This window comes from Bison bison, unplaced genomic scaffold (genome assembly GCF_000754665.1).
Source record: "Bison bison bison isolate TAMUID 2011002044 unplaced genomic scaffold, Bison_UMD1.0 scf7180017864041, whole genome shotgun sequence".
Classification (NCBI taxonomy): domain Eukaryota; kingdom Metazoa; phylum Chordata; class Mammalia; order Artiodactyla; family Bovidae; genus Bison; species Bison bison.
In genome coordinates this window covers 3,573,475-3,586,157 of record NW_011494613.1, presented here as the reverse complement: position 1 = coordinate 3,586,157, position 12,683 = coordinate 3,573,475, and the positions used below count along the sequence as shown (strand labels likewise).

At 39.5% G+C, this 12,683-nt stretch overlaps 2 protein-coding genes across 2 annotated transcripts in view; both read right to left on the bottom strand.

Annotated features, from left to right (window-relative positions):
• LOC104985275 overlaps nucleotides 1-2,870 on the bottom strand; it is a 72,623-nt gene extending 69,753 nt beyond the window's left edge. Inside the window, exon 1 of the mRNA XM_010835353.1 lies at nucleotides 2,829-2,870. Coding sequence (XP_010833655.1) covers nucleotides 2,829-2,870 — 42 coding nt within the window. The remainder of the gene's footprint in view (nucleotides 1-2,828) is intronic.
• Nucleotides 2,871-5,057: 2,187 nt separating this feature from the next.
• LOC104985274 (putative uncharacterized protein C14orf25) overlaps nucleotides 5,058-12,683 on the bottom strand; it is a 56,071-nt gene continuing 48,445 nt past the window's right edge. The window contains exons 4-5 of the mRNA XM_010835352.1: nucleotides 8,765-8,857; nucleotides 5,058-5,513 (exon numbers count right to left, since the gene is read on the bottom strand). Coding sequence (XP_010833654.1) covers nucleotides 5,262-5,513; nucleotides 8,765-8,857 — 345 coding nt within the window. The 3' untranslated portion in view covers nucleotides 5,058-5,261. The remainder of the gene's footprint in view (nucleotides 5,514-8,764; nucleotides 8,858-12,683) is intronic.

The window sequence follows — 12,683 nt, the reverse complement described above, 5'->3', positions numbered from 1 at the left end:
CCAGTCCCTCCGACTCTACCTCACATGACATTTTTTTGAAATACTCTTCTTTGTCATCCTGAGTACTTTCTTCCAAACGGTCTCCAATTTGTCAGTATCTCTCCTGGGGCTGGACTCCCAGGTCTGAACACAGTATTTGAGGTGTGATGTGATCAAATCTGAGGGCTTTCCAGGTGGCACTAGGGGTAAAGAACCACCTGCCAATGCAGGAGACATAAGAGACATGGGTTCAATTTCTGGGTGGAAAGGTGCCCTGGAGGAGGGCGTGGCAAGCCACTCCAGAGAATCCCTGGAGAATTCTACAGACAGAGGAGCCTGGAGGGCTACAGTCCATAGTATCGCAGAAAGTGAGACACGACTGAAGTGACTTAGCACAGCACATGCACGTGATCAGATCCACTAGGAGAAAGATGATCTTCTTTTAGGGTAATTGTAAATCAATGCAAATTATGATCGCATGTATCTTCCTATCGCAAAACTGAATCATAACTTAAAACCCTGAAACCTTTTCCATATTTGCTCTAAGTCATGCCATCCCATAGCTACAAACTTAGTTTGTGGAGTCAAGGAAAGAATCATACATACATTTATCCCAATTAAATTGCATCTGAGCAAGCAAATATTACCAGTCACATTTTGGACATTATCTGCAAATCTAATCAGTAAGTCTTCCATATTCTCACCCAAATTATTAAAAAATATGCTGAATTAGACACAACCCTATGACAGTCCTGGAGAAGGCAATGGCACCTCACTCCAGTACTCTTGCCTGGAAAATCCCATGGACGGAGGAGCCTGGAAGGCTGCAGTCCATGGGGTCGCTAAGAGTCAGATATGACTGAGCAACTTCCCTTTCACTTTTCACTTTCATGCATTGGAGAAGGAAATGGCAACCCACTCCAGTGTTCTTGCCTGGAGAATCCCAGGGACGGGGGAGCCTGGTGGGCTGCCCTCTATGGGGTCGCACAGAGTCGGACACAACTGAAGCGACTTAGCAGCAGCAGCAGCAGCAGCAGCTATGACAGTTCATTAGGGACTTCCATGACTAACTGTGCATCCTTCACATAACTACTCATAAGTCCACCTGGCAGTTCACCAAGTTGTAGTCTTGTCTTCAAAACTGTCATCAGGAGGCTAAATGGATTGTTGAAATCCAAAGGAGAGTAACAATAACTAACATTTATTGAGCTTTCTGATGTGCTGGGCTCTTCCCCATGATACTCTTGTGTTGACCCCCAGGTATGACACTTTTCTTATGTTCAGTCTAGTAATTCTCAAAAAATAATAGTAATAATAATAAGGTTGTTCTTCCATGGCTTGCCTTTAGGGAACCCATACTGGCTCCTTTTTATAAGGGTTCAAACACAATTATTTTAATGATTCATTTAATCATTTCAGATCTTTATCCAAGATCAGTGCATACACCGCAGAAACCATAACTCTTATCATTAAAAAAAAAAACCTCAAGATTTGCAGTTGCCTGTTTCCAGGTTCCTAGCACCTCTCCCACGACAACAGCTCCTCAAAGCTGCTGCTGACAGAGGCACAGCAGGCTTAAACCCATCTCTCTGAGCCAACAGGATCAGATATCCAAGTTAACTCTTGAAATCTTTCTACCCATCTTGGGCTTCAAGTTTCTTTTATTAATTCTTTCTTCTTTCTAAACTAAGGATCATTCTCCTTGTCAGATTTAAGAGAAGCAAAGTACAATTTTATCAGCTTCCCTTTCTCTTTGACTTAGCTCTGTTTATTTAAAACCTCAACCTTTTCCCAAAAATAAATTAAGACTGCTCTGTCATCTGTTGTCATCACTCTATTCATCCGTAATGACAAGGTTATCCTTCCTTTTTTCTCTCTTTGCTCCAAAACTAACACCAAAAAAAAATACTTTCTTGTTCTTTGCATTATTCACAGGCCTCAACCCATTTTGGATCTTAGCCCTCCTGATATAATTGTTATAGCCACATGCCACTTTTATGTTTATCTATGGATATTTCTTCTTTCATTTTCTGTGTATTTTTAAAACTCTGAATGCAATAGATCACTCAAAATTGTTTTGTAAAAAATGGGGAGAATTTGGGGTATGCCACATCCCTGAAACTTCCTTCTATTTAGAATTTTGAGATACATGCTATCTATCTATCTATATATATTTTTTTTTTTTATTTTTACAAACTTTTGATCTTTTCCTTCCTAAAATGTTCAATGATCCGCTCACAGGTTCTTCTGTCATTTCTTCAGAGTCACTATTATCTAATTTCTTTTTGTTGGGCATGGCTCAGATCAGAGTCCTCAATCTTTACTATACTAATAAGCTTCTAAGGGTAGAAATGGTCAGTAAAGTAAGAACTGATTAAATTCCCCCCCCCCTTTTTTTTTTTTTGGCTGAATGAGACCATCTGGCATGTAGTTGAGCAGTGCAAATCCTGCATTGTTCCTTTATCACAGCTCCAGCCTACTTCTCTGAGCAATGTAGAAGAGGTTTCCTTGTGTCCCCAGTCCGGCCTGGCTGGCTGGAGTACACTGTTCCTCATTCCTGTGCCAGAGATGCTGGAGACTAACTTTATGGCCTCAGATGTCCCAACAGGGTAAAGTTCATGGAGACTAACTGACCTTGAGATGTTATCACAAATAAAAGGAATACAAGGTGAAGATTTGGTGGGATGAGTCAGAAAACTTCCAGCTATCTTTTCTCTGGCCTTTCTGATGTGTCCCACGACAATAAACCATCAAAGTCTTATCAGACATTCTCTTCTCCTCCTTTTGAAAGACTTCTGGTTTCAGGTTAGAACCCTCTGAATCTGTGCTCTCAGTCTCTCTCATCAAACCGTTCCTCCCAGTTCAGCGAGGGACACTCTGGCCATAGTCATTTTCGCCACTCTGAGTCTGTGTTCTTGTATTTCACCAGGTACCTGTTAACTGTTGTTATGAATGGGTAGCACTGCAAAGAGGCAAAGAGCGAAGGCTCCAGAATTAGACCACCTCAGCTCAAGTCTTACCTCTGCAACTTAGCCATATGGTTGTAAAGGGAAACCTATTTCTCTTCTCCATGACTCAGTTTTTTCAACTCTAAAATGAGAGTCATCTAATAGGGTTGTTAGAAGAAAAAAGATAACGTGTAAAACACTTAGCAAAGTGGCCGGAACATGATAAACACTCAGTAAACTCTAGTTACCTTGGGAAATGAGTGTTTTTACCAAAAACAAATAATTTTTCACATTTTTTCATGACATTTAATAGCAGCCACAGCAAATCAAAAGAATGAACATTATGGAACATTTTTCAATGCAAGATTTAAATTCTTCACAGGTCATGGTGGTGAAATCATTGTCCAAAAAATCTATTTCATTCTTTGATACACTTACTAATTAACCATTTGCCCCTCATGCCACATTTTATTTCCAAAGTCCAAATTTTCAGGTGGGAGAATAGGTAAAAAACATTACCTGTGACCACCAGCCAAATGGTTTTTCAGCAAGACATCATCATTTTTAAAGATGCCTTTTAAGTTCTCCACACCTAGAAGGTATCAGCCTAACACAGGGTAGTTATCATTGAGAGGGCTCACTCAGCCTTGGCAGGCTTCACTTCATACACCCAGTGTGAGCTTAGGAAGACAGCATGATGTATGATAAAGTCAGTCACCAATCATAAGACAGCATGATATATGATAAAGTCAGACACCAATCATAGCAGCTAAGTCCCTTCCCCCTGACAGCAGTGGCAGATTTTCTCTGGTCACCTATTACTTGTGGATTTTCCTTATTATTTATTATTGCAGGAAGATCCAGATGCTAATATCATGCCAGATGACCCTAAGAAAATAGGACTTGAGAAATGAATAAAAGGCAAAAGGCAATGGTACTAATCCAGAGAGAAGGTCAACTGGAAAAGAGAAGAAAAAGGTTATAAGCAATTATGTTTAGGAGGAATCTAGGCCTTGGAGACTGATTATTTTGTGAAAGGCAAGAAGACAGTAAGGTCACAGAAAAATCTAAGGTTTCAGCGTTGGGTGTTTGGGGCAAAAGTTAAAGAACTGGCAATGGCCAGTAGACTTGGGTGATGCACAGTAGCAGGATCATGGTCGTTGGTGGGGACAGAGGAGCCCAGAAGGAGAGGGACTGACTAAAGGGAGTGTTTATCCAAGAAGGGGCCTCCATCTGAATCAGAGAAGACTGCACGAGATAATATCAAGATAACATGCTGCGGTTTATGAAAAAGTGGCTTTTTAAAAAAATCCTAGGCACGGCACCCCACTCCAGTACTCTTGCCTGGAAAATCCCATGGGCAGAGGAGCCTGGTGGGCTGCAGTCCCTGTGGTCGCTAGGAGTCGGACACGACTGAGCGACTTCACTTTCATGCATTGGAGAAGGAAATAGCAACCCACTCCAGTATTCTTGCCTGGAGAATCCCAGGGATGGGGGAGCCTGGTGGGCTGCCGTCTATGGGGTTGCACAGAGTCAGACATGACTGAAGTGACTTAGCAGTAGCAGTAGCAATAATAATATATCTATTCTTAAATGTGCTAAGCTACTTCAGTCATGTCTGACTCTTTGAAACCCCATGGACTGTAGCCCACCAGGCTCCTCTGTCCATGGGATTCTCCAGGCAAGAATACTGGAGTGGGTTGCCATCTCCTTCTCCAGGGAGTCTTCCTGATCCAGGGATAGAAGCCACGTCTTTTATGTCTCCTGCACTGGCAGGCAGGTTCTTCACCACGAGCGCCACCTGGGAAGTCCAAGGCTTATTATTAATTATCTAATCTTAAATAAGCTCAAATTCCTAAATAACTCATTTATTTAAATCAAAAAATAACTCAAGGAAACACACCAAGCAAATAATAATAAGGCAATACACAAATGTGGTAAAATAATGAAAATCATGCATAAATAAAATAGAATAAAATTATAGATAAAATAAAATTCTCACAGTAGAAAAAGACACAGAGAGTAGAAGAAACCTAAATGGAGCACAGGTTACAAAATTCACCCAGTCCTGATCCCCGGGCTACAGTTCTTGACTCTGTCAAGATGGTAACAAGACGACATTTGGTCAGTTTCTGAAAGCCCCAAGGTTCTTTTATTCCTTAAAACTTTTTCTTTTCTTCCCAGAGCTGCAATTAGGTCTGAGACTAAAAGTTTGTAAAAAACAGAAGTCCTTTTTTCCCAGACAAGCAACTTCACGTGAAAGGCCGTTTTTCAGGATGAACCCTCTCACAAACCTTGGCCCATGCTGAGCCACATCTTCACACTTAAACGTTCTCAACTCTCACAACTTTGTTTCCAACGTAAGTAGTGCTTTACCTTTAGAGATATCCGCTTGGCTATTTTTGAATCACCTATGGGCTGTGCGCCTTCCAAAGGCTTACTTGATTCACTTGCTGACTGAACTTCTGAAGCTTCCTGAGGTTTAAATAATATGCTTTCTGCATCTGAGGTTCCCCATTCCAATACATCCTCTTGTTCAATCTGGAAAATACTTGATACAGTTTCGGGAAGCTTCTCAAGCACATTCTGTTGGGAAACATAAATGCACAAACTTGCTTTTTTATTGGCCCTTCCAAAGTTTTAAGTTATGCAGTGTTTTCTCTCTGACAACAAACTGAGTATGAAAAATGCATGATTGAAATTAAGCAGAAATAATAAACTTCCTCTGAAAGACTGAGGAAGAGAAACTCACACTGGACTTAAGAAAAATGTGAAGCTTGGCAAATTATTTTCCTTGGCCCTTGTCTCAAAACATATTGCTACCCCACCCGTATGATGCAACAACTCTAAGGAAATAATAAGACTCTAGTCTTACCCTGATTCTTCCCCACACTTAGACAGAATCAAGCCCATTGAAATATCCAACCTCTCCCCAATCTGAGGTTCTTTCATCCTAAACAATGAGATTCCTGCTAGCCAAATGCTCTTGTAGAAGCATGACTTCAGTCTCTCAGAGAAGGGTTCACCCAGAGCCCCAAGAAGACCACCCAGACACCCCAGCTCCATGCCAAGCCCTAATGAAAAAACAAAATATCATTCCTACACCTGTTTTGTGTTTCTTAAAAACATCTCACTTAATATCTACCTCACTGAGCCTCAAAGAAAGTACCTCTATAGACATATTTTGGGTATTATCCAATTTTAAACCAAGATTATTGGGGATTATGAGCACTGCCTCAAATTAACAGATGATAAAACCAGTCTGATTTACACAGAATCTGAATTTTATAGAATGACTTGAAAACGCAATTGTATCCCTTTTCTCTCTGACATACTCATTTGATAATAAGTAAGTTCAATTCAGTTCAGTCACTCAGTCGTGTCTGACTCTGCAGCCCCATGGACTGCAACACACCAGGCCTCCCTGTTCACCACTAACTCCTGGAGTCTGCTCAAACTCATGCCCATCGAGTCAGTGATGCCGTCCAACCATCTCATTCTCTGTAGTCCAAATAAGGGGTAAAGATGGTGAATAGTACCAAATACTCTTTAAGTTTCTTTGTTATGCAATAAAGGATAGCAAAACAAAGAAATGTACTTTTGTGAAACATAACTTTAATCTGGAGCTCATGTTTTTACAAAGCTACTCAGTGGTACTGGAGAAAGAGTAAGAGCTTTGTATCCATGTAGGACTTAATTCAAATCCTGGATCTATTAACAGATGTGTAATCTCGGTCAAATTATTTAACCCTTTTTAACCTCATCTTCCTCACTGGTGAAAAGGTTTAAAAAAGTCCTTCCATAAAACGACAGGATAGACACACAAAAGGTAATATGTCTTATGGGCTTATACTGTCTACCTCTGCCAAACTCACTCATTTTATGTTCCATAACTTTTGGAACTGCTCATCACTCCCTTGCTTTTCACTCTTTCTGCTCCTGGCTTTCTCAGCATACATTCCCAGGATCTGGCTGGGGAGACTGAACACATGAAGGTGCCACCCTCCAAAATAGAAAACGGAGAAGAAAAGCTTGAGGGGCAATGGTCATCCCCCAGCTGCAACTGACCGTCTCAGGACTCTGCCTCACCTACCCACAAAACTATTACTGATCTGATCACTGCCCTGTGATCCGCTCTATTGTAGCACGTATCATCCTATAGTATATGCATCAAGTAACCATCGTAACTGTCGACACATAGCAGCATTATCTCATACAATTTTCATCTTCACCTCAACTCCATTAAGTAGGAACTGTCCACAACCCCATTGTATGGATGAAGAAATGGGCATAATGAAGTTAAGTAACCTGCCCAAGGCCATAATGAGAGTAAGTCTAAGGGATAGGTAGAATGAATAGATAGAGTTCTGTTCTCTGATACAGAGCAGGAACCCCAAAAATGTGTTAGGAATTAAAGGTACCATAGAGGAGCTTTTTTTTTTTTTTTCTAACCATGGCTAGGTATCAAACTTAAAAGATAAAGAAGTGGTAAACTTAATAAAAGCTAAAGAAAAGATAAACTTAAAAGATCTAAACAAGTGGTAAGCTTCCTCTTAAAAAACCAGTGGCCAGGAGAGGTCCAGAGATTGCTTATAAATGTCAAAGCTGAGGGTATGGTTCCTACAGAATTACAAAACAATTGATATTTTTGTTTAAACCTTTCTTTTAACAATCAAGATGGTGTATAAGCTAGGTATCTGAAACTAGCCTTTTTCACAGCTTCCTTCAAAATGGAATAATATTTTCTCTTACTTTATAAGAATATTCACTGAATGGTATTATGTCAAGTTTATTCTATGAGTGAATGTTTCTAATTTTCTGAACCTAAGTGATCTTGCAGTTTCAGTTTACTATTTACCTGTTACAAGCTTACAGGTCTGATATCTACCTGTAAATGGTGTCACCTAGAGGCAGCCACCCTAAATGTCAGTTTTAAGCCCATAGCATATGTGGTAAGGCTCCAGAATGGATTTATCCACATTCTAGTGCCACACATGCTGGGTATTGAGACACACGAAGAGACTACGAAGGGGAAAAGTGCAGGATCTCCACCCAGAAGGGTCTCCAACTCTAGTAGTCAACCTCTTGTGGTATCTCTAAAGTTATAAGATCCATGGTTTTTGTGAAAAGATTCAGTACATTTTCTAAACATGATATATCATCCAAAAAATAACTGTGATCTGAATTTTTATGTATGTAGAATCATATTTTCAGGAACTAAAGGAGCTTGTTATCTAATGATATCATTTTATGAATCCTTTGTAAAAGACTGATCATCGTGCCATTGTTTATTTCATGTAAATATGGGTTTCTATACACAGGGAGACATTTCCCATTCACAGGGAATATGTTCCAGATTCCTTTGAGTCCCATAAGTATTTTGCCGGTGATGGATGAAAAGAACGTTCTACTTCTGAAACAAACTTCTATCACCACGTGTCTGTCTTTCTCTACAAAATGCTCCCCTTATCAGTGCTCTTCACAATTCTTCCACCTAAATAAAGAATAAGGGGATGCTTTCTTAAAAACTAAAAACTTATAATTTCTCCAGCTACTTTATAGATATAAATGTGTTCAGAGCAGAAGAACTGTTAAAAAATCTTTTCTTTCTGAAGAGTTTTGAGCCTTAGCAGAGAATATCTGTGATAGGCAAAAATGGTGAGTCAAAATAGCCAAGACTCCCCATATGGTATTAGATTAGATGTGTTTATAGTTAAACACACCTCTAAAATAAATCAGAGGAGATTTTTTTTTAACTCTCTAGATAAAACATTAAAGCAACAGAAGCAGACTATTACTTTAAAATAGGTGAAGAGGACTTTTATTAAACACATTACCATTTGAGTTTCCTTAATACTTATCTGTGGTCCTTGCTCTGCTTGCATTTGAGGTGATTTCTGCCAGTACATTTTTCCCATTAAAGAAATATCCTTGAAGGAGGAAAAGAAAATAATTAAAATAATGTCAATTTTTAAATTTTATTTATTTTTTAATTGAAGGATAATTGCTTTACAGAATTTTGTTGTTTTCTGTCAAACCTCAACATGAATCAATCAAACATCAATCAATCAATCAATCCCCTCCTTTTTGAACCTCCCTCCCATCTCCCTCCCCATCTCACCCACCCCTCTAGGTTGATACAGAGCCCTTGTTTGAGTTTCCTGAGACATACAGCAAATTCCCATTGGCTACCTATTTTACATTTGGTAATGTAAGTTAACAATGTCAGTTTTAAAGATCACTGAGGCATATTATTCAGTGCAATTAAATGCTAGTCAGTATAACGCAGTAAATGAGAAGACAAAACCAAAGACACAGTAAAAATATTTTGTCTATCATTTCAATGTAAGACTTTTTAAATTACTGACCTCTATAGATATATCATCAGGCTTCATATAACAATTAGGTAATATTAAATCAGATATTATAAACCACTGCTCTTAAATGGCTGCACAAGAAATTTAAAATCAAAAGTAAAATTTAACCTAACCAAGAACAAGAAGGAATATAAATATACTTTAAATGTTAATGGGTAGAACTCCTAGCGCCATTTTCATCATTACTAATGCTCACTGCTATGATATACCCTCAACTCAGCTGAAGTGCTAAGAAATAGCACCCCACAGTGTCTAACAGTGAACAGGAATGAAGAGACCCAGCTTCTGCCCAAACTGCAAAGTCACACACCAGAAAGCAGCAGGCAAGTTATCTTGTTTCCCTTTACCTCAGTTTTATCACCTTAAAATGGACATTCCTGACTTTTTAAGGCCCCTTTCTCCTCTGGACTTCTGGTAATGTCAGTAGCAAAATCTGAACATTCTTTGTACTTTACAATGCTGCTTTTCTACCTTTCCTTTGCTTCCTTAGAAAGATGCAACTGAGGTTACTGGCTTATACGTCTGCCCTCTTGTCATAAATAACTATAAAACTGGACAAAATATAAGGACAATTCTTTTACGGTTGGACAACAGGAAATGCAAGACTATAATGGCTAAGAGAATGGAAACAAAAAACATTATGAGCTAAATCACCCCACATTTCTGCCTCACACAATTTTCAGACCACAACACAAGGAGAGAGAAATCACACAGAACCCAGGAACCTCACTGAGTTGCAGAGACAGAAATTAGAGAAGGAAGACAGAGAGGGTAGAATTTGTAGGACACAGAATGGGGAGGAGGGAGCTGCACAGATAAACAGCTCCAGAAATCTGCAATAGAATCCTTGAGTCTTTGGCTGAATATCAATCTGCTCAGGAAAATGGTGAAACCCACGAGGCCAAACAAATAAAAACTGCCAGGGGGAAAAAAAGTAATCGCCAAAAAGATGACGTCATAATTCCCAGACTTCACACAGTGCTCACTCAGTCGTGTCCAACTCTTTGCAACCCCATGGACTAGCCTGCCAGGCTCCTCGGTCCGTGGGATTTTCCAGGCAAGAATACTGGAGTAGGTTGCCATTTCCTTCTCCAGAGGATCTCCCCAACTCAAGGATCTAACCCAGATCTCCCACACTGCAGGCAGACTCTTTACTGTCTGAGTCATCAGGGAAAGATAGCGCTAAGCTGTGTCCAACTCTTGTGATCCCATGAACTGTAGCCTACCAGGCTCCTCTGTCCATGGGATTCTCCAGGCAAGAATACTAGAGTGGGCTGCCTCCACACAATGCTAGGAATCATCAGATCTCCCATTAGACATTCTGAATATATGGTACATTCATTACAAACCTCAGACGGATCATGTATTAGCCCTAGAGTAAAAACTTCTTTGGACATAAAAAAAATCTTAAATACTTTAAAAGATCAAGCTGATCTTCAAGTAGCTTAACTGCCTAACAGAGCAAACTACAGATCTTTTTAAAGGAAAACGACAAAATCCAGTACTCTACAATGGAAAATTCACCATGTTCAACACCTAATCAAAAGTTACTACTTATATGAAGAAGCATGAATAGGTAACATATAACCAGAAGAAAAATAAACATAAAAAGACCCAGAAATGACAGAGACATTGAAATTAAGAGGTAAGAATCTTGAAACTTCTAATATAAATATTATAAATTTTCAAAGACGTAAATATAATGAGGAGCAAATATAGGCTAAAGACAGAATCAAACGGAATGACTAGATAAAATGTCCACTACCTGAGACAAAATTTTCACTGAGTGGCATGAAAACCAGAGAAAACATTGCAGAAGAAAAGATCAGTTAATGTGAAGACACAGCAAAAGAAGTCACACAAAGTAAATCACTGAGAGAAATAAAAACCAAAACAAAATTAACAAAACACTCACACTAACATATATTTAATTAGAGTCACAGAAAGCAGAATATGAAGAGAGCAGAAAATATTTGTATAAAAAATAGCCAGATTTTTAAGCCCCCAGTACAAAAAGTTCTATCAACTGTAAGCAAAAATATACAACAAACACATTATCATAAAAATGAAAAAAAAGTAATAAACAAAAAAATCTTAGAAGCAGCCAAAGACACATTAATTACAAAGACACAAAGAATTATGGCAACTAATTCCCAGGAGGCTCAGTGGTAAAGAATCTACCTGCCAATGCAGGAGATGCAAGAGACACTGATTCAATCCCTGAATCAGGTAGATTCCCTGGAAGAGGGTATGGCAACCCACTCCAGTGCTCTTGCCTGGAAAATTCCATGAACAAAGGAGCCTGGTGGGCTACCGTCCAGGGGGTTGCAAAGAACCAAACACAACTCAGTATACAGGCAGACAGACAGAATTACCACAAAGTAACACTGCAGGCTTCTTGTCAGAACAGTGTAAGACAGAAGACAAGGAAGCAACATATTTAGAGCACTGGTACAGAAGAACTGTACAAAAAAGATCTTCACGACCCAGATAATCACGATAATGTGATCACTCACCTAGAGCCAGACATCCTGGAATGTGAAGTCAAGTGGGCCTTAGAAAGCATCACTACGAACAAAGCTAGTGGAGGTGATGGAATTTCAGTTGAGCTATTCCAAATCCTGAAAGATGATGCTGTGAAAGTGCTGCACTCAATATGCCAGCAAATTGGGAAAACTCAGCAGTGGCCACTGGACTGGAAAAGGTCAGTTTTCATTTCAATCCCAAAGAAAGGCAATGCCAAAGAATGCTCAAACTCCCGCACAATTGCACTCATCTCACACGCTAGTAAACTAAAGCTCAAAATTCTCCAAGCCAGGCTTCAGCAATATGTGAACCGTGAACTTCCAGATGTTCAAGCTGGTTTTAGAAAAGGCAGAGGAACCAGAGATCAAATTGCCAACATCCGCTGGATCATGGAACAAGCAAGAGACTTCCAGAAAAACATCTATTTCTGCTTTATTGACTACGCCAAAGCCTTTGACTGTGTGGATCACAATAAACTGTGGAAAATTCTGAAAGAGATGGGAATACCAGACCACCTGATCTGCCTCTTGAGAAATTTGTATGCAGGTCAGGAAGCAACAGTTAGAACTGGACATGGAACAACAGACTGGTTCCAAATAGGAAAAGGAGTTCGTCCAGGCTGTATATTGTCACCCTGTTTATTTAACTTATATGCAGAGTACATCATGAGAAACGCTGGACTGGAAGAAACACAAACTGGAATCAAGATTGCCGGGAGAAATATTAATAACCTCAAATATGCAGATGACACCACCCTTATGGCAGAAAGTGAAAAGGAACTCAAAAGCCTCTTGATGAAAGTGAAAGTGGAGAGTGAAAAAGTTGGCTTAAAGCTCAACATTCAGAAAACGAA